The following is a 22,399-nucleotide window of genomic DNA, read 5'->3' as shown; positions in this document are numbered from 1 at the left end:
ATCGCACGACCGCTACAGTCGCAGGTTCGAATCCTGCCTCGGGCATGGACGTGTGTGACGTCCTCAGGTTAGTTAGGTTTAAGTCGTTCTTAGCTCTAGGGTACCGATGACCTCAGATGTTGAGTCTCATAGTGCTCAGAGCGATTTGAACCATTTTGATCATCTGGGGCACTTACTAGCTTTCTAGCTTCCATTGTTACTTAGGTGAATTACAAGCAAGAAACAGCGAAATGCAAACCGAAAACTTATCTCATGCATAACTAGAAGCACTGGGAGCATGGCAAACGAGTGGAAAGTACACCAGATATTCGTAATACTCTTTCATTACACAAAATGCCAATAATGTAGCGTAATGCGTCATGGGGCCGAAAACCACAAAAAATTCGTAAAGAAATGGACAGAGAACATTATAGGGGAATAATCCGTATTGGAGCACTGAAAGCAACTTGGCACTATTCATGAAAAATAAACAAAATTGTGATACTGATGGAAATGTGTCTTACAGACTCTACATTTAATTGAAACATTACATACATCTGGGAGATATGAGCAATAGTCTCATTACCATAGAAAACAGATGGCAACCTGAAATATGAAGGATGTTTATGAATCTTTTGTACCAAAGTAACCACTAATTATTCATGAATCCAAATCCGCTACTACACTTTAGAGACAATTCAGGACTAAACACCTCAAGGCACCACTCAAAGAAAACTGTTAACAATTGGTACAATCGTTTCACCGAACGTGGCAGTGTATCACATAGGACGTCGGGATAGGGTCGGCCAGCAGCGTATTATGCAGCAATTGAATATATTCGGCAGTCATACATTCTTAATCCGAATAAATCAACAGGATGTGCCATCTTAGAATTGAGTATGCCTAGTGTTACGGCGTGGAAGGTATTATGGAAACGCCAGTGATTCAAACCACACAAATCGGAACTGTGACCAGCCTTAAGAGAGAGTGACAAAGAAAAAAGAGCTGCGTGCTGTGTAGTCATGTTTAACAATATGCAGACCGAAGTTGATTTTCTTAATAAAATAACGTTCAGCGACGAAGCCACCTTCCATACCCGCAGCAGAGTGAATCGTCATAATGTTCGGATGTTGGGTAAGCAGATACCAAGTCACGTTATCGGACATGCAGGGGACTCGTCTAAAGTAAATGTTTGTTGGACTGTAAGCTGTAACAAGATTTCGGTCTTCCCTTTGTTTAAGTGTCAACTATAACTACCTGGACAAGACTTACCATTATGTAATGCCTCAATTAGAACAGGATATGGACTCAGAATTTATTTCCCAGCAAGTTCGCTCACCACTATATTATAATCGTGAGATTTTTACAATCTCCGTACGAATATGCTGACTTGTACTGGACATTGTGCAACACATTAAAGGCCACCGCAATCGCGTGAATTAACTCCAATGGACTTCTGTGTATGGGGTTACATTAAAGACAGAGTGTTATTTCTCCGCTTCCGGGAAACGTCGACGAGCTGCTACAGCTGAATATACAAGCAGATGCACCGTGTTTAAGACGTGCTTCGTAGGTTCAAAAATGGCTCTGAGCACTATGGGACTTAACTACTGTGGTCATCAGTCCCCTAGAACTTAGAACTACTTAAACCTAACTAACCTAAGGACATCACACACATCCATGCCCGAGGCAGGATTCGAACCTGCGACCGTGTTTCGTAGGATTTGGTAGAAACTTGATTACAGGTGGGACATGTGTCGTGTTACTGACGGTAGCCACGTTGAACATTTGTAAATAAATTTTGAAGGTGTACTATACTCAGTTTGTATCGAAGATTTCAGTGAGCTATTTGCCGTTTTCACAATTAAAGTTTATTTTTGAATTACTAATTTGTAGCCGGCCGGAGTGGCCGTGCGGTTCTAGGCGCTACAGTCTGGAACCGAGCGACCGCTACGGTCGCAGGTTAGAATCCTGCCACGGGCATGGATGTGTGTGATGTCCTTAGGTTAGTTCGGTTTAATTAGTTCTAAGTTTTAGGCGACTGATGACCTACGAAGTTAAGTCGCATAGTGCTCAGATCCATTTGAACCATTTTGAACTAATTTGTAAACACTGTGTATAGCAGTTGGTTGCTCACCATCGACAAAGGCTTCTCTGACCTCTTATCACGGTTTTATATATTTATAATTGTATATTTTATGATTTTGTTTGGGGTGGCTTTAAATATTGTGGGCTAGAATGAGACTTTTAATTAACTTATACCGCGATAACACTCGTACGGACATCGGCTGCCCAGAAGTACGTAGGATATAATATTTTTTAAACACAGCGTACGACTCACCGCTTTGTAATTAATAGTTTGCGTGAGCGCTGCTATTTAGAAAATGAAATATGCGTATTCTTACGCAAACTGTAATTATTAATATGGGTCTCAGGGGCTACTGGTTATTTATGTACCAAATTGCGTAAAGATTAACTGAGATATTACGGAATATAATGATTTTCAATATTTCTTTTTCATTATTTGCGAGGCAAAACTGGAGAGAATCTCGTCTGCCGTTAGGCGGGCAAAATTAAACATACTGAACTCACTCAGTATTATAAATATTAATAAACGAAATCTATTTTGATCCTTTTTAACTCTGAAATTAATGAAAGATCAAAACTGAGAAGTCTCTCGCATTTACATTTAATATTATGACATGATATTTTAATTAAATAATAAAGTCAGCGTAATGGCCGACTAAATCCTGCTAGGGGAGATGAGTTCCCTGCACCGAGAAGTTCTGTAAAAACTTTTTAATTATAATTAATGATTGCGATCATGAGAGGTGACAACTAAATCAATAATACACACTTTCTAATAACAATTTCTATTGCATTTTTCGAAATACAGATAAAACTTACGTTAATTATCAGACAGCACTACATTGGCGGCCTGCTGCTAGACAAACAAAAGAGCTAGTTCAATCAAAGCAATGTCTCTGATCTTCATGGCCTATGTTGCACAGAGATTTTACCAAAAAATCTGTGATTTGTTAATTACATCTATATTTGTGTTTTGATAATAATAACTTAAGTTCTTTACTATTTGTTATACATCGCGCACACGTACACAGTCTTGAAATAATTTATAATTCACACGTCTCACAACGAAAACTTCCCTTCCCTTCCTCCAAACGTCCATTTATGTGACGTACCGTCACACTATTTGTAGATGAGAATGCTGCTTCTTCGAACAAAAGGCTTCCAACGCTAATAAATCTGCTCAGTCAGCCTTGGATCATTAGTTTAGAAACGACAGAAAGAAAGCCACCAGTACGGCGCCTTACAGTGTATTCACGTGAGTGCTGTATCGTTGTATTCCCAGGGGTTGGAGCTGAAGGGCCAGATGGTGCTGTGCCCGGAGTCGGACTCGCTGCTGTTCGTGGGCTCGCCCTACCTGGACGGCCTCGACGGTCTCACCGGCAAGGGCCTCTTCATCTCCGACATCCCCCTGCACGACGCCACCAGGGACGTCATTCTGGTCGGGGAGCAGGCCCGCGCACAGGTAAGCTGTAGAGCCAGAAGCGAGGGAAGCCCCAGATATCCACAAGTGCCAAGGGGATCAGTCACGTTTCTCTCAATTGCTTCCTTTGAAACGTCGCTTCTTATACATGTAGCTACTGCTTGCAAGGGGAAGCAGACTCCAATGCCAATCGAAGTTAACTGCTCAAGATTTAGTTCAGTACAGCTTAACTTGCACACGAACAAACTCACTGATAACATGACGGATCTCACACTGCCCATCGTGCTGAACTGGTGTCCAAAACTATCCAGCTGTTGTCAACCCCTCTGGTGCAAGACGAAGTCCTACCACAGAACTCCTTATTAACCTAATGACCAGCATGAGAGCGTGTTGTCGAGCATGCATTGTCGTCCGTGGTGATCACACACCCTATTAAAAAGCGCTTCCCGCCTTTGTCATGTAATTGCGTATTTATTTCAGTTATCTTAACGGACTATATTGCAACTGTTCTTTCTGTGTATGGTTCAAGCTTCATCGAATTATAATACTTGGCAGTCGGTAAATTTTGCAAATCACCATACATGTTTTCCGCCGTATCTTAAAATTACTACGCAAATCGAACAGATAACTACCAAGTGAACCGATATAATCTTCGGGTAAACGACTTAGTAAATGTTGTTACCATCAAGGGCAGCCAGAAAAAAATAATCGAACACAATGGACTAATTATTTCCAGGAGACTTTGCAGCTAGGTGGAGCGCTGCGACTCCACTCACTGCACGATGTAGCCGGCCCCAGAAAACAAATAAAAATGAAATTACCAGCTGAGCGTTCGCCGTGTACACGAGACACAGCGTAGCTGTCCGTAACTTCAAAGACATTAGCACAAGAATGGTCGATATCTTGCTGACAAGAGAATTTGCCGAACTAAAGTATAAAATAAATTGGGCTCAGGCACCGTCACTATAAAACAGTAAAGCAACTAAGTAGCCGACATTTCGACCGACTTCGCAGCGGTGCTCTTCGGAGCAGTTAACTGTCCTGAAGATCTCAGCACAAAACTGGTTTACATCACACCGTCTGGAAAGCATACAAGACAAAAGTAAAGTATAAAATAATTTCAGATATTAAGCTGTGTCATAATAAACCATTAGAGAAACTTAATTACCGCCGTTTCGACTGACTTTGTGCGGTCTATTTCAGAACACTTAAGGGGAAACGGAAGGCAAATTTAATCACTATTCTGTCAGTGCTATTTCACCATCTGAATAGGTGCATTTTTCAAAAGAAATATAAGTGTTAGAAGAGTAAAACTTTTAATGAATGTATTTATAAGTAAAATAAACAAAATACCTCTTATGAACTTCAAGGATTTTTTTTTACATTTCGGTAATAAAATTTTGTCTTTTATACAGTAGGAATTTTACACAATTAAATATCAGTTTCTACACAATCCGTTTGCGAAGACACTGATTCCCTCCCAAAGACATGTCATGACCACATATTGTGCACACAGTGTATTCCGAAACAAAATCACAGAGCGTGCTGAAGTTCATCGCAACATTTCCAAATGGGTCTTCAGCTCCACAAACTGACTGTAAGGAAACGTCTTTAAGATGCTATAGTTTCTTTCTTAAGGTACTGATTTTCTTAGCATCTGACATTCATGTTTCCTTTGACCCACTAACCACATTTCTCTTTATATGGTTATTTCCTTTGAATTTAATTTTAGGCGAGAATTTCTTCGTTCGTGGCATTTCTATAAAAAAGCGCGAAACCAGGGAAACATAAATCAGCAGTCACTCAGTTCGCAACAAACTTCACTAAGTACAAACAGCAGCACTCTAAAACAATAACAAAGACGATAGGAACGGAAGGTATCCACAGAACATAGATAATAGGGAAGTTTGACACTATAAAACAGAATAAGCAGCAATCGGCGAACAACAAATATCAAAATCACTGAAATTTTCTGTGCACTGCGAAAAATGAAGGCGTGGCATTACAATGCCGGATTGCTCAGAGAATCAGGAAAACAATCATAGCTCACTAACAAATTGTGGTATTTATAAAAAACAAAGATGGTTTTATGCAGGGAACATCGGGGTCTCCAAATAGGGAAAAATTTAAAACTCTATTTTTTGAGCCCGTTTATCTCTGTCTCCCTTTAACTGCCAAAGTCGCTGCAAAGTCGGTCGAAACATCGGGACTATAATTGCTTCAGATCAACATGAACTCTATTGAACTTGTATTAAGTGCTAACAGAAAAGATAATTACCACGAAAATTTAGGCACAAAGAATCTAGGGCATTCCAGACCAGATGCGTTGTCTGATAAAGTGAAGAAATCAAATCAGCTTGATGCCTTGTTATGACGTTGCCAAATATCCATAATTATTTCATTACTTACAAAGTGAAGAATATACCTATAACATGTTTGAGTAGGAATTCGTCAAGGGGAGTCCTCAGCAGCGTGTTTGCAGGGTTTTACAATTGGACGCCACTTCGTCGATTTGCATCTTTTTCTTTAGTATTCAGTGTCTCTTGCAAATTTTGATGCTTGATTATGGTATGTGAATTTGAGGACAAAAAGTTTTTGCTTTACATTTTTATTATCTGGCTAATATCTGGAAACTTCTGATGGTTCTTCAACCTGAGTCCACGTTCTGGAGGAGCTCTAACAAACTGCTTCATTAAGCCCAATTTGGTATTTAGTGATAAGAGCATTGTTTTCATGGTCTACAAATGATTCATGCAAAATGTTTTAGTCAAATTCAGTAAAACATATAGTCACGTCAGAAGCAGTGCATTTTCGTGCAACCATCTCACTCTCTTAATAAAACACGAATTACCAAATATGAAATTAAATATTTCCCATTATGAAACATCTATAAGCGGTAGAAAAAAACTAAGAACAGTTCTGAAAGCAGCATGAAAAGTAGTTAAGAACGCACCCCTGTTTTGATTAATCGGATGAGGTGTACACTGGTGTGATCGTAGGTGATAAGAGTTCCAAACTGAAGTGAAATTTTGCAGAATCGGTGGAATGAGTTTTATTCAAAGCTGTTTCTTTGGATACTTCCGCTGCAGCACGGCAGGGAACCTCAGCCGCTGCTGCCCCGCGCGGCGGCAGGCGAGGTGCAAGGGAGAGGGCGCGCGACGCCCCGCAGCTCCGCCTCGCCGGCCCGCGGGCTGGCGCAGTCCCCTTTAAGTCAGAATTTAATAATGATCGCGCGGCTGGCAGCATCCGGCGCAGCGTTTGCGGGGGCGGAGCGTGGCAGCGCGCCGAGGCGCGGGGGCGTCCTGCTGACACCTCGCCGCCGCCACGCATTGACGCCTGTGCCAGGGGCACGTAGGCGCGTTTCAATTGTTGACACTCACGGTACGAATGTGTTTCTCAATTAGTGGTCAAAGATAGTTCAGAGCATTAAAAGCAGAAAATAAAGAAAGATTATATTGCTAGTTTGGTTTATTGAGTGTCGAAGTAGACATGATGCTAAGAAGATTGTTCCAATAATTACGTGGAGACCATAATAGGACTCCATTTAGCAGCTAGTGGTGCATAAAGACCCTTGCGAGGAATATTCAAATGCAATATTTCTAGACCATTACTCCGGAACAAAATCAAATGTAATCCAATGCCCTAAATAACGCTTGTCATCTAATAAAACGATGTTGTTGTTGTTGTGGTCTTCAGCCCTGAGACTGGTTTGATGCAGCTCTCCATGCTACTCTGTCCTGTGCTAGCTTCTTCATCTCCCAGTACCTACTGCAACCCACATCCTTCTGAATCAGCTTAGTGTATTAATCTCTTGGTCGTCCTCTATGATTTTTACCCTCCACGCTGCCCTCCAATGCTAAATTTGTGATCCCCTGATGCCTCAGATCATGTCCTACCAACCGGTCCCTTCTTCTTGTCAAGTTGTGCCACAAACTCCTCTTCTCCCCAATTGTATTCAATACCTCCGCATTAGTTATGTGATCTACCCATCTAATCTTCAGCATTCTTCTGTAGCACCACATTTCGAAAGCTTCTATTCTCTTCTTTTCCAGACTATTTATCGTCCATGTTTCACTTTCATACATGGCTACACTCCATACAAATACTTTCAGAAACGACTTCGTGACACTTAAATCTATACTCGATGTCAACAAATTTCTCTTCTTCAGAAACGCTTTCCTTGCCATTGTCAGTCTACATTTTATATCCTCTCGACTTCGGCCATCATGTTATTTTGCTCCCCAAATAGCAAAACTCCTTTACTTCTGTAAGTGTCTCATTTCCTAATCTAATTCCCTCAGCATCACCCGACTTAATTCGATTACATTCCATTATCCTCGTTTTGCTTTTGTTGATGTTCATCTTATATTCTCCATTCAAAACACAATAAAACATTAGAGTGGAATATTTAATACTCATATTTTGAAAGTGACAATTAACTTATAAGGCTTGTAACTATCTAACAACTGAAAATTACACTCTTTGTACGTGTTTCACCTGACAGTGGGAGATTTTGACCTGCTTATTTATAACAAACCTTTTTTATACTTGTTTTGTTGTCCACCATTGCACATCGGAAGTCAGGTACCATTTATTTTCATTGTTATCCTACTCGAAACTCTACTTACACATCTGTTAGTTGTGGCGAGTGGTATCAGTATTCTGAAGAGTTCTCCCACTAATTACAGCTATTAACTACTAATACTCGGAGCGTTCAATAGCCAACACAACACATTTTTTTCTCTGGAAACAGTTTGACTTTATTCAGGATTACAATTCATCATGTTATTCCCCACTATTTCGGATAAAAAAAGCTTATTTTTCACTATAGTCCCCGTTCAGTGGAATGGCCTACACCACCAAGGAGCGAGGTGGCGCAGTGGTTAGCTCACTGGATTCGCATCCAGTAGGACGACGGTTCAGACCCACGTTCCTTTGAAAGGGCACGGCCGGCTTCCTTCCCCATCCTTCCCTCACCCAATTGGACCGGTGACTTCGCAGTTTGGTCCCCTCCTCCAAACCAGTTAACTAAACCACTTTACCACACCTTACTAGGAGACCCTGCGTGCCCTTATCGTACCACCCTACTGGTCGACTTCGAAGTCAACGTCTTGCTGCATCAATAACATCCCCATCATACACTTACTGCTTCCGGCGGAGTGCATCTTTCATTGGCCCAAACAGACGGAAATCGAAAGCCGTGAGACGCCGGCTGTGCTGAATGATGTCTAACAGTCCAATGAAGTGTCGTGAGCTCCTCTTCGGTGCGCTGACTTATGTCAGGCCTTTTGTTGTCATGGAGAAGGAGAAGTTCGTTTGTATTTTTCATTGTGATCCGTCTATCACATCGAATGGGAGAGTTCACACTTTCCAACACTGCAGGAGTCACAGCTGTCTGCAGCCGGGCAAAACGCGAAATATCGGACAGGTTTGTGCGACCTTGTTTCGATGATGACAGACGCCTCTCCAAACGACTCACCACCCTTTTGTTAACTTACACGTTTCCGTAGACATTCCACAACCATCTACAAATATCTACGGTGCTCCGGTTCACCATCAAAACAATCTCAATAACAGCTCTCTGCCTGGAACGCTCCTCCGTTACAGACGACGTTTTGAAGGCTACGTATAGCACCACAATCTGCCGGAACCTCATGGAACTATAGGAGCTGAAGCGAGATTATTCCACGATGTCAAAAATTCCGCACTTTTTCCACCGAAATCGTCAGTGAAAAGCAGTGTGTTGCATTACTTACTGAACATTCTTCGTACAATGGCAGTTCTGTCGTATGGCAATCCATTTACTTTGAGTAGTCTTGCAAGGTCCTAGAAAATGTACTTTGTCTGGAATTTCGCTACCTCAAAATATTGCTTCATCCATTGGAACTAGCCTTACAACCGAGGTAAATTTTCCAAATTTGAAAAAAAATATTTACTACTAAATGGACAGCAAAAGCAATAAATACAAGAGCAGTGCTCACCGTGAGAGCTCTTGGCTAACAAAAGAAGTTTTCAGATAAAAGCTTTTAATATATAGGAAAACGGAACTATAACGCGTAGTTTCTGTTAACAGTTTTGACTCATGTTGGTGAGAGGTGATCTTTTAACATGAAGACCATTAGATCATTGACTTTGGCTCGTCGACTAATCGAGAGATGCACGTTGCAAATTACTCGGACGAATAGGAAAGCATATAAACGGATTGAGGAACGATTAGAATTGGAAATATATCTATGGTAGTGATGAAAACATAGTAAAGTTGGGCTTGACAGCAACCAGTGTAGCAAATCTACTTTGTTCTGAACTTTATCTGCCGATACAGAATTTTTTTTTTTTTTTTTGTAAGTGAATTGCCCGATACAACGTTTGAGTGAATTCTTGCGATTTCTAACTTTTACACAGAAGCTCAGTTGTTCATTGGTTTCATCCTAGCTTGTTAATTCGTTACTCGTTTTATAAACCTTAAAACACCTTAATACGATTTTTATAAAAACTGGTTTAAATGCCAGATGATAATATAACACCATCAATTTACATAATAGTTTTAATGTAACAGTCCAATCACATGAAATCAAAATCTTATCTCTGTTGTCAAAATATCAGAGTATATTTACTTTACTGAAAATACTCAGGTACATACCTTTGATCTGTAGACTGTTCAGAGTTGTTTCCGCGCCATATTTGTTTTAATGATAATACTTAGGTACCGCACATATCTTTAACATTTAGGCACTTTGGAGTCGTTACCTTGCCAGTGAAGATGTATTCGGCAAATAAAAGGATGTCGGATATATTGCTCAAAATTTGGTGATTGATTGCAGTCATGAGGTGAGATCAAGAACTAGTTTTCGTCAAGTCGTGTTTCAAAGCGATGTTAACTACTAGCAGAGATCGTAATAAATCGACGGTCTTATAATGGCGTTATTGTTCTCAATAATTTCGAGATGAAGACCCTTAATAATTAATTTCAGATCTTGAAGAAAATGCAACTATCCTTGGACGGTTGCAGTCATACCAAAAATTAAGTGCTGACTATAACGTGTAATACCCACACAGTATTATTAGTATTCATGTTGCAAGATAGCAATGATTCATTAAAACGCACATTGTGATATTGTCCTAGTGTTAGCTGGTCATCTACTGTGTATGCATTTTATACTAGGAACATGGATGTAGCATAATCGAAAGATATTTTGTTACCGGTTTTAAGAAAAATGAAAGGGCTGAGAAAAAAAATTTATGGAAGGCAGACAGATGATGTTAGAAGACATGCAGGCCAACAGATGTTAGTATAGTTGAAGAGAGCGAGGAATGAAAATATCTAGAGGACGCCTATTTCCAGCGGTGGATGTCAAATGACTCCTGCTGATGTGTTATTTCAGAGTTTGCGAATATTTTGATAACAGAGAATATATTTAACAAATTACTTGAGAATGGACACAAAATCTTCCTCAAACCTACCTTATTTTTCCTTCTCAGAAATATTCATTTTATTTCTTAGGTGGTTCCAGTATGATTAGCACGTAATTCTTATTTTGGTAAAGATCGAGTTTTCCTGCAAGTGTCTAAATGCGAAGCCTTGGGTTGGCCAGGTTTGGAAATCTGTTATGTCCTAGGAGAGATTTTCCCTCATCCTTTCTACACCACACCATTGGTATACACATGAAAAATCTGCGAGACTAGGAGTTTGTTAAACTTGTTTATAAAATTATTGTTGGTTGGAACTCGCGAAGTGTGCTGCAGTTGGCTGGCGAGATTGCTATGCTCGAAGAATCAGATAAGTTTTTGGGAGTAAAGTTAGAAAACACAGTAAATAGGTCGAAAATACCACTTCTTCCAGGCCGTTCCAGATACCTGCTGACAGGGTTGCCTCCGACTAAGAGCAGAGCACGGAGGTTAAGCTATTAGTGCACTCGTCTTCACACTCACACTGTTTAAGAGTGGTAATCATGAGCCGGCGATGCTATCACTGCGTCTAAGGGCATGCGACTATTGTTAATTTATATTACGATTTACTACCTAGTTCCAACAAGAATGAAATAGTAACTGGGTCCATTTAACCGACCTCCCAACCAGATGATACAATTGCTGAAACCTTCAAAGAAAATTTATTTTCAATCACGCACCGGACCAGAAGTATTATGACTGGTGGTAACTTTAAATTTCTCTCGATATGTTGGCGAAAACACTTGTTTAAACATGGAGGTACGCATACAGCATCATCCTAAATTGCGCTAAACTCGTTCTCTGAATATAACTTCGAGGAGTTAGTTCATGAGCCCACGCGAACAGCAAACCACTGTGAAAAACTAGACCTTTTAGCAATAAATAATCCTGAACTAACAACACGCATCAAGACGGATACATGGATTAGAGAACATAGGGTTGTCGTGGTGAGACTGTATATTGTAACCCCCAAATACGCCGAAAAAATAAAAAAACGAAAAATATACCCATTCAAAAAATCAGACGAAATTTATTTTGCCACCTTCCTGAAATACAATCTCCACTCCTTCCAAATAAACACTGTAAGTGTAGACGAGATGTGGCATGAATTCGAAGAAATAGTATCTACAGTAATTGACGGACCTAACACACAAAAAGGGCCAGAACTCTGTGACAGAAACAACGAAAAAAGCGTGTCAATTTAAACGAACGCATTTGTTCAAGATTTGTGATCTTTTACGGAAGCTCGAAATTTAGTGCGGACGTCAATGCAATATGCTTTCAATAGTTTCCACAACGAAATTTTGAATCGAAGCCTGGCAGGAAATTCAAAGAGATTCTGGTCGTATAGAAAGATATTGCTAGCGGCAAGACACAGTAATTGTCTCTTCGGCGTGATATCAATGGAAATACTACCTGCAACAGTGCTGCCAAAGCAGAATTACTTAATACAACCTTCCGATATTCCTTCACCAAAGAAAAAAAGCAAATATTCCAGACTTTGAGTCAGGAACAACGGCCAACATGAGAAAGAGGTAGATATTAGCGAAGCAGTGAAGCAACTTACATCACTTAAAAAGAACCAAGTCTTCCGATCAGACTGTATACCAGAGTATGCTGATGCAATACCTCCGTACTTAACAATCATATACAACTGCTTGCTCGACAAAATATCCGTACACACAGACTGGAAATTTGCACAAGTCACACCAATGTTCAAAAAAGGTAGTAGAAGTAGTCCACTAAATTACAGGCCGATATCATTTACGCCGATACGCAGCAGGATTATGGAACTTTTGTTTGATCAAACAATACGAATTAGCTCGAATGTAACGGTCTGTTGCCACATAGCCAACACAGATTTCGAAAACATCGTTTTTGTGAAACACAGCAAGCTGTTTACATACACAAGCGAGCTGTCGTAGAGTTGCTTGTTTATGGAATGTCGTCTCAGTTATGTCACTGGATTTGTGATTTCCTTTCAGAGAGGTCGCAGTTTGCAGTAATTAACGGAAAATCATCGGTAAAACAAAAGTGATTTCCGGCGTTCTCCATGGTATTGATGTAGGAGCTCTGCTGTTCCTTACCCGTATAAACAATTTAGTAGATAATCTGAGCAGCCGTCTAAGTTGTTGCAGATGATGCTGTCGTTTATCGTCTAGTAAAGCCATCAGAGGATCGAAACAAATTGCAAAGCAATGTACCAAAGATACCTGTACGGTGCGCAAACATATTAATTCATAGTCTGCTTCATCAGTTCTCAAAATTTCGTTCTGAATATTGTCCTTCAAGATCTTCAGACTGTGTCTCACAGATAAAGGTCGCAAGTTTTTAGGTCCGACAAGCGCAGTGGTCACAATCCTTTACTAATAATCATTTCTTCTGTGAAACTTCCATGAATGAGAATGATTCGCGTGAAATGTGACAGATCGCCCCATCCTGCTGAAAGACAGCATATGTACGTTGGTGGGTCAATTGCGGGTATAATTCCATAATTCTTGAATGATTATCATATACACAGCAATGTTTCCAGTTGCTTCACCCACAATCTGATTTGCTGACGCAGTACACCACACTAATATTTTTCCACCGTGAAGAGGTTCCTCATCAATCGCATGGTGATTGTTTGTTGATCAGTGTCTTTTCTGGCAGTTTAAATGTACTTTGACGTGGAACCAGACTTCAACACACATCTAACAACCCATAGTCAGTTGTTTGATATAGCCACATACAATAATTCACACGTTTTGCCTGATTTCCCTCCATCACTTCTTGGACCCATGTTATTTTATACGGTTTCATCACAGTATGGTGTAAACTACATTGACGAGACCTACGCGAAACAATGACTTTACATGTCGACTTCTTTGGGGTCTCGGTCATTCGTGCTCCAATGTACGCGATCACAGCAGCTGTACGAAATGATGGGTGTCGATTCTTTTTTTTTTTTTTTTTTGCGTTTGCAACTGACTTCATTGCATGTCACTTCCTGACCAGAACACGTGTACTGCTCTTTGCAAAGCAAACGACGTCTTTCCAAATATGAACCGGTAAACACGTACGCCTGCACTATTACTCTTATTTCTTGAAGAGGTTACATCTAGCTCAGTAACTTCCTTCACATTTCTCAACCAAGTCGTATTGGTTTTTGCACTGACAGTAAAAAAAGTATTCGCAGAAGCTTCCAAACAACAGATGAGAATTAGCAGGCGGCAATCAGCAGTCTAGTGCTGCGGGCTGGTTTTTCGCGCGCTACCCTGTGTAGAGCCATCAAACAGTGTGTGGCTGCTTCTGGTAAGCTGGTTCAGTTTTAGACAGCTGACATTACACGTATGTGTTGAGTGTTTATGTGTCATTGTTGTGGCTCTTGCAGTTAATTTAACAGTTATGTAAAATATGAATGAACGTTATTTGAATAGCAGTTAGATCAGCAGAGTGCTTTATCCCCGTAGATTCTCACAAATATTTTTTTAAAAATTTCTTTTGAAACATGATTGCTTTCTTGTCACGATTTTTGTTCTGCTAAGTAAATCATTATTAGATGTTAATTTAAGTGAATTTATTTGCGAATGCTGACTTGTGTTTGGCTGTACGTCAGAAAGTAACGTTTCAAGCCACAACATTTTAATTGAATATCAAAACATAGACCAAAAAAGTAAATACTCGTGGCATTTCGTAAATTCAGCTAGTTCTCTATAAAATTGGGTTGTATGTTTATATGCTTGATAACTTCGCAAACGCTCTTCAGTCAGCGTAAGTTAATTAAAAAATAATATACACTTAGCGACAAGAACGTGAAATTTTGTAAAACAATTGCACTTTTCGTTCATATGTGTGGTATCGAACTTAAAGGAGGAAGAGGAACAGACAAGAATGACTTCATGTGGCGAATATGAAAATTTTGGGAGTAACACTGGTATTGACTGAGCTACATAGAGAAAGAACCATTCACATATGAAAAGACGTTAGTGCAGAGCCACATCTGAGGGAAGTAAATATAGGAGCAGAAGACAATATCAGCATTTTGTAAGGATTCCAGGACAATCATTAGAAGTGGCAGCCATGAACTACGTTCCAAAAGGAACAAGAGTTATTGTAGAAAGACACAGGAAGTAATAAGCGTCGAAATGGGGATCAATATTTGAGGAGACGAAAAAGAAAAAACTGAAGACTGATAACTTCAGGAAGTTATGTGACCGATACAGTGTTTTGACGCGTGTATGTCAATAACTTCCTAATTCTTAACGCGTTGAAGTTGCATCCTTTTGAGAAATTGTACATCATACTATAGCGCTCGTTGCAGATTACTTTCTTGAAAAGAACTATTCCAAACTATGTGGTTTTTCTCATTGATTATATGTCAAACGACGAGAGAAGTTGAATTCAAGTTCAGACTAGGCCAGGAATCTGAAAACATCGAACTATCTTAGCGGCATGATACACACTTCCATTACAGTATACCAAATGTTTAAAGAGATGCACAGGCAATGATGAAAAGGAAAGCAGTCCTCCCCACTACACTTCAGTTCCATCTTCCTTTACTGGAAACAGCAAACTGCAGCAGGACTTTGGTCCATGGCTTCGTGGGGCCTACGCACCACTCGAACCCCACCATCAACTCTTATCAACTGAAGTCGGTAGTAATCTGCACAGGCCACGATTTTAATCTCGTGTAGAGTCCACCGATATGTTCACGAGACCAGAAGTTGTGCTCCAGGTGATGTCGTGCTGTTAGCAACGGCACTCGCGTCGGTCGTCTGCTGCCATGGCCTATTAACGTCAAATGTCGCCGCACTGTCAAAAACGGTTCAAATGGCTCTGAGCACTATGGGACTGAACATCTGAGGTCATGAGTTCCCCTAGACTTAGAACTACTGAAACCTAACTAACATAAGGACATCACACACACACCCATGCCCGAGGCAGTATTCGAACCTGTGACCGCAGCAGCAGCGAGGTTCCGGAGTGTAGCGCCTAGAACCGCTCGGCCACAGCGGCCGGCTGTGTTTCATCATAACATAATTGAGGGACATAAATTAAATTATATTCCTTACAAACCACGGCCGATGTATTGCACTCGCAGCACGCTCAGCGAAGATACTCGTACCTCATTATTTGCGAAAACCTTAAATTTATATTACGAAAGACGTATTTATGCGCAAAATAATTGATTCATTGTGGAACATCTGTTGCAAACAGATTTATCCACTCACACTCACATTCATTTTATTAAATTTCCAATATTTATTACTTTTAAACATAAAACGGAAAAGTAATTTCTCTGAAATGGTCTCAATATTTTTTTTAAACAAATACTTTTTTACGATAACGGCTAGCATCGTCACATCGTAGATCGTCATTCAAGGAAAATGATTATTCGGTACTAGTAAGAAAAATTAGCTTAAAAACGTAGATGTTGCGTAACGTAGTTAATGATTCTGTTGAATAACATTTCTGTAGAAAATATATTCTTGCTGTGATTGTTATCTACCTAACGTTCGGCAGGATTTCTCATGTGTAAAGAAAAATACTGCAAACGGCGACAGGCTATACTAGATTCGTCTACCATGTACGCCAGAATAATTCTCCAGAAAGTAATCGAAATCACTGAGATAGATCTCTAAAGATGTCCTTCAAACGTCCCCTAACGATTTACCGTTTTGATAGTAATAATTAGGATATTTAAGTACATGCATACTACCTTCTTACGCATAAGCAGATGAATTAGCTGTTAGTGTTACTATATGCGTTCATCAAGTAATGCTATCCAATTTCTTTTCTTGGCCCATTTTGGTTGAAAAAATTTCGAATTTTGCGTGGAAAATCGCAGAATATTACCGCTCCAGCCCCTATAGATTCATGAAAATCCGATAGGTAGCGGCGCCTTCAGAAAGGCGTTTGTAGCGGAGGTGCGTTCCAAGCAGAGAGTTAACATTTCGTTTAGGCTGAAAACGAGAGCATCGCAGACAATCATACACGCTTGTAAATCGCCTACAGAGACCTGACAGTGAACAAAAGCATGGCGAATCGTCGGGTGAGGCGTCTGGCATCATCGCAACAAGGTCGCGCAAACGTGACCGATCTCCTACGCGCGGCCACCCGCAAACAGTTGTGACTCTTGTCATGTTGAAACGGGCGGATAGTCTAATTTGAGGTGATCGACGGATCACAATTAAGCATCTCGCTGCTCAAGTGCACGTCTATGTTTGTGGTGTTAACACACACTTCCACCAGTTGGGATACTGAAAGGTGTGTACTTATTGGGTTCCAATCCACCTAACAGAAGACCACAAAGAGCAACGAATGACTATGTTTTCGGAATTGCTTGCTCGCTAAGAGGCTGGTGGGTGACATTTTTCGTAGACAATACTCACTGGCGATGAAACATGGGTTCATCACTTCTAACCAGAACCAAAACAGCAGTCCCTGGAATGTAGCCACACCCCGTCTTTTCTGAAGAAAAACTTTAAACCCTCACCCTCAGCCATTAAAGTCATGGAAACGGATTTCTGGAACTCTGAAGAGGTTATTCTGTTTGATTCCCACCTCTTGGTGCAACGATCAACTCTGAAACATATACCGCTCTCTCAAGAAGGTGAAGAAACTACTTCAGCGTGTTCGTCGCCACAAAAATGCAAACGTAATTTTCTTTTTCCATGACAACGCAAGGCCTCACAAAAGTCTGCAGCCCTGAGAGGATTTCACGAAAAACTAATTCGTCTATCCTTCTTCATTCACCGTAGAGCTCATATTTCTCATCTTCCATCTGTTTAGATCAGTGAAAGGTACACTGCGCAGGAAGCACTACGTGAATGATCTGGTGGTTACTGATGCAGCAAGACTTTAGCTTCGACGTCGATCAGTAAGATAGCGAAGGCCGTCCCAATTAATTGAGATTATGTTGTAAAATAGATTTTGTAGCTAAAAGAGTGGGTAATAATATGCTGTATCCGAATCCGAGTAAAATCAAGCTACTTTCAAAAAAAGTGTTGTATTACTTTACGGAACGGTCCTTGAATTTACAAAATAATCAAAATTCGATCTCTTCATTAAATTGTCTCCTTTTTCCCTTCTTGCAAACTGTTCGTCTGCTCAATTAACGCTCTACTGAGGTTGAGATAATTAAGTAATGAGAGCCAGTTTTCTAAGCAGTCAGTTGCAATATAAACCCATAAAAAATAAAATGAGGAGTAATAAGTTACACTCTTTCGCGTTTGCAGCATTGCGCCCAAATAATGAACATTTATGTACGAACTGTAATGTTTTAACATGGAGTGGAGTTCTGTAACTTACCGGATTTTATCGTTAACTGCAATATGAATTTCCGGCCAATGAAATCTGTGGCACAATAAATACATTTGGATTGCAATGTTTATGTTACAAATTCAAATGAGAACGCCCGCGAATAAACATCTCTTAATGATTTTATACCGCTGCTGCAGCGTCCAAAGCGGTTGGCAAGCGTATACATTGTTTTCGACTCATTTGTCTCTATTTTCTGTGCTGCTGGCGTTGGTTTAAATTTTACAGAAATAACAAGGGTTTGTATATTGACAGATATCATCATACACTAAAGGTACGCGTTGTTAAAGCTGCAATTCTTCATTTCCTGCCAATTGTATCATGTATTTGACAGTTCATTACGTTAACTGTATTTTGAAATATTAATGCTCTTTGAAAAACCTATCATTTTTGCCCAACAATCTGTTTTTCGGTGACGCTCATTAATAACCTATTTCCCAAAATGGATACTTAGTCAGTGTGGTTTTCATGTTTGTCTGCTGCTAGTGTCTTTTGATTCATCACTTTCTTTTACTATTATTCCTTCCTTTCTATTTATGTGAGCTCATCTTTTACCTTCCCCCTTTAACAACATCTCTAACACATACTAACACATATAACTGAGTCATTCCCACTTTGCGTCGAGTCCCAGATTAAGAGCTATTGTTACAATTAAGCAAAATAGATAATCTGACTATTCGTTAACAGATATTTGCTTCAACATCAGTTTGGGTTCGGGAGAAACACAAGAAAGCGCGAGGCAGTTTAATCCTATGACTTATCTTTCGAGACAGACTGAAGAAGGATAAATATAAAATTATAGCATTTCTGTAACTACGAACCACCAATTTAACAGAAGAAATATTTCACTTGATCGGTGTACGAAGAAAGTACAAAAATGTTCAGGGACATTCAGGAATAAAGAAATATAAGTCTCTGAATAATGATATAAATAAGAACTGCAGATAAACTAAGACGAAATGGCTGCATGGTGAAAGTGAAGAAATCGAGGAAGGAACGATTGACGGATCGACTTACTCAGCACATATATAAGTCCAAACTATGTTCGGTGAAGTCAAAAGCAAGGGTGCTAACATTAAGAACGCAACTGGAATTCCACAGTGAAATGCAGATAAGAGAGGAAATAGATGGTAACAGTAAATTGAAGGCCTCTATAAGGGGAAAGATTTATCTGATGTAATAGAAGATTAAATAGGAGTCGATTCGGAAGAGATAGGGGATACAGTGTTGTAATCAGATTTATATAGAGTTTTGGAAGAATTATAATCAAATAAGGCAGATATCATACGTAATACTCCACCAGAATTACTAAAATCATTCGGGGAAGCGACAACAAAACGATTATTCACGTTGGTGATTAGAACGTATGCATTTGTCGATACTTTCGGAAAAATTGATCTACACAATTCCGAGGACCGCAAGAAGTGACATATGCGAGAATTATGGATCATGTTAGATGCGATCGGTTTGACTTAAGAGAAGGTAAACGCTCAAAAGAAACAATTATGACAATGCGCACTAGAATTCAGAGAAGGTAAACGCACAAGAAAAATAATTCTGACGTTCTGGTTCATAATTGAAACAAAACTAAACGAAAATCAGAACACCTTCATAGGAATCGCCGACCTGGTAAAAGCTCTCGACAGTGTAAAATGGTGCAAGATATTCGAAATCCTGAGGCAAATAGGGATAAGCGATAGGTAGACACTGGTGTACATAAGATTTACAAGAGCCAAGAGAGTGGAAGACCCAGGACGGACCGCTCTAATTAAAAAGTTTGTAGAAACGGACACAGTCTTCCGTCGTTAGTGTTCAGTCATTACATCGGAGAAACAATGAAGGAAATAAAAGGAAGGTTGAAGAGTGGATTTAAAACTGAAGATGAAAGATTTCAGTGATAAGATTTGATGATAAGATTGATATGCTCATTAGGAGTGAAGAAGAATTACATTATATGCTGAGTGGAAAAAACAGTCTGACGGGTACAGAAAATTGGTTGAGCACAAATAGAACAAAGACGAAAGTAATTAGAAGTAGCAGAAATGAGAAAAGCGAGAAGGTTAACATCAGGATTGATGGGCATGAAGTAAATGAAGTTAAGGCATTCTGCTAACTAGGAAGCAAAATAACCCGTGACAGTCGGTGCAAGGAGGACATCAAAAGCAAACTAGCACTTGATAAAAGGGCATTCCTGGCCAAGTGAAGACTTTTTTTTAGTCATCCGTGTAGTCTTCTGACTGGTTTGAAGTGACCCGCCAGGAATTCCTCTACTGTGCCAAACTCTTCATCTCAGAGTAGTACTTGCTGTCTATGTCCTCTTTTATTTTCTCGAGGTATTACAGTCTCTCTCTTCCTCTACAAGTTTTGCACTCTACAGCTCCCTGAAGTATCATGGAAGTCATTCCCTGAAGTCTTAGCAGATGAACTATCATAATGTCCCTTCTCCTCGTCCCATTCTTTTCCTGTCCGATTCTGTGCAAAACCTCATCAATTATTACCTTATCAATCCTCCTAATTTTCAACATTCGCCTTTAGCACCATCTCAAATGCTTTGATTCTCATCTGTTCCGGTTTTCCCACAGTCCATGTTTCACCCATACAATGCTGCTCTCCAAACCTACATTCTCAGAAATTTCTTCCCCAATTTTGGCCTATGTTACATAGTACTAGACTTATCTTTTCTTGGAATGCCCCTTTTGCCAGTCCTAGTTTGCTTCTAAGTCTTTCTCCGACAGTCATTTGTTATTTTGCTGCCTAGGTGGCAGAATTTTTTAACCTCATCTATTTCGTGACCATAAATCATGATGTTACGTTTCTCGCTGTTCTCGTTTCTTCTACTTCTCATTACATTCGTGCCGGCCGCGGTGGTCTAGCGGTTCTAGGCGCTCAGACCGGAACCGCGCGACTGCTGCGGTCGCAGGTTCGAATCCTGCCTCGGGCATGGATGTGTGTGGTGTCCTTAGGTTAGTTAGGTTTAAGTAGTTCTAAGTTCTAGGGGACTGATGACCACAGCTGTTAAGTCCCATAGTGCTCAGAGCCATTTTTTCATTACATTCGTCTTTCTTCGGTTTACTCTCAATCCATACTCAGTACTCATTAGACTTTCATTCCATTCGGCAAATCATCTAATTCATCTTCACTTTCACTCAGAAAAGCAATTTCACAGTGAATCTCTTCATTGATATCCTTTCACCATAAATCCAAGAATTTTAATTCCACTCCTGAACCGTTCTCTTATTTCTATCATCGCTGCGTCCGTGTACAGACTGAATAGTCGGGGAAAAGATCAAATCCCTTTATTACACCCCTTTTAATCCGAGCACTTCGTTTTTGTCTTCTACTCTTTTTATTCCCTCTTCGATCTTTGCATATTGTGTATTACCCGTCTCTCCCTACAGATTACCCCTCCTTTTCTCATTACTTTGAACGTTTTGCACTATTTCATATCGTCGAACGCTTTTTCCAGGTCGACAGAGCGTATGAACATATCTTGATTTTTCTTTAGTGCTGCCTCCAGTATCAACCGCTACGTCAGAATTACCCCTGTGGTGCCTTTACCTTTCGTTCAAAAATGGTTCAAATGGCTCTGAGCACTATGGGACTCAACTGCTGTGGTCATAAGTCCCCTAGAACTTAGAACTAATTAAACCTAACTAACCTAAGGACATCACACACATCCATGCCCGAGGCAGGATTCGAACCTGCGACAGTAGCGGTCGTACGGTTCCAGACTGTAGCGCCTTTAACCGCTCGGCCACTCCAGCCGGCCTTACCTTTCGTAAAGCCAAAATGATCGTCATGTAATACATCCTCATTTTTCTTTTTCATTTTTCTGTGTTTTATTCTTGGCAACAACTTCGGTGCATGAGTTGTTAATCTGATTGTTCGATGATTCTCGCACTTGTCAGCTCTTGCAGTCTTTGGAATTGTGTGGATGATATTTATCTGAAAGTCTGATGAAATGTCCCCCCACTCATACAGTCTACACACCAATGTGAACAATCGTTTTGTTGCCACTTCCCCCTATGATTTTAGACATTCTGATGGAATGTTATGTATTCCTTCTCTCTTATTTGGTCTCAAGTCCTCCAAAGTTCCCTTAAATTCTGATTCAAATGCTGGATACTCTTCTTCTTTTAACACATGAGACAAATCTTTCCCCTC

The 22,399-nt window shown here is 40.1% G+C and overlaps 1 protein-coding gene across 1 annotated transcript in view; it reads left to right on the top strand.

Moving 5' to 3' along the window:
* The window catches only part of LOC126095526 (head-specific guanylate cyclase-like), a gene marked incomplete at its 5' end in the record, with an annotated part of 536,532 nt that overhangs the window by 448,854 nt on the left and 65,279 nt on the right, over nt 1-22,399 (top strand). The window contains one exon of the mRNA XM_049910309.1: nt 3,350-3,529. Coding sequence (XP_049766266.1) covers nt 3,350-3,529 — 180 coding nt within the window. The remainder of the gene's footprint in view (nt 1-3,349; nt 3,530-22,399) is intronic.

The sequence above is a fragment of the Schistocerca cancellata genome, chromosome 8 (genome assembly GCF_023864275.1).
Source record: "Schistocerca cancellata isolate TAMUIC-IGC-003103 chromosome 8, iqSchCanc2.1, whole genome shotgun sequence".
Taxonomy (NCBI): Eukaryota; Metazoa; Arthropoda; class Insecta; order Orthoptera; family Acrididae; genus Schistocerca; species Schistocerca cancellata.
The sequence above is the reverse complement of the archived record's forward strand: the minus strand, read 5'-3'. Positions and strand labels throughout refer to the sequence as shown.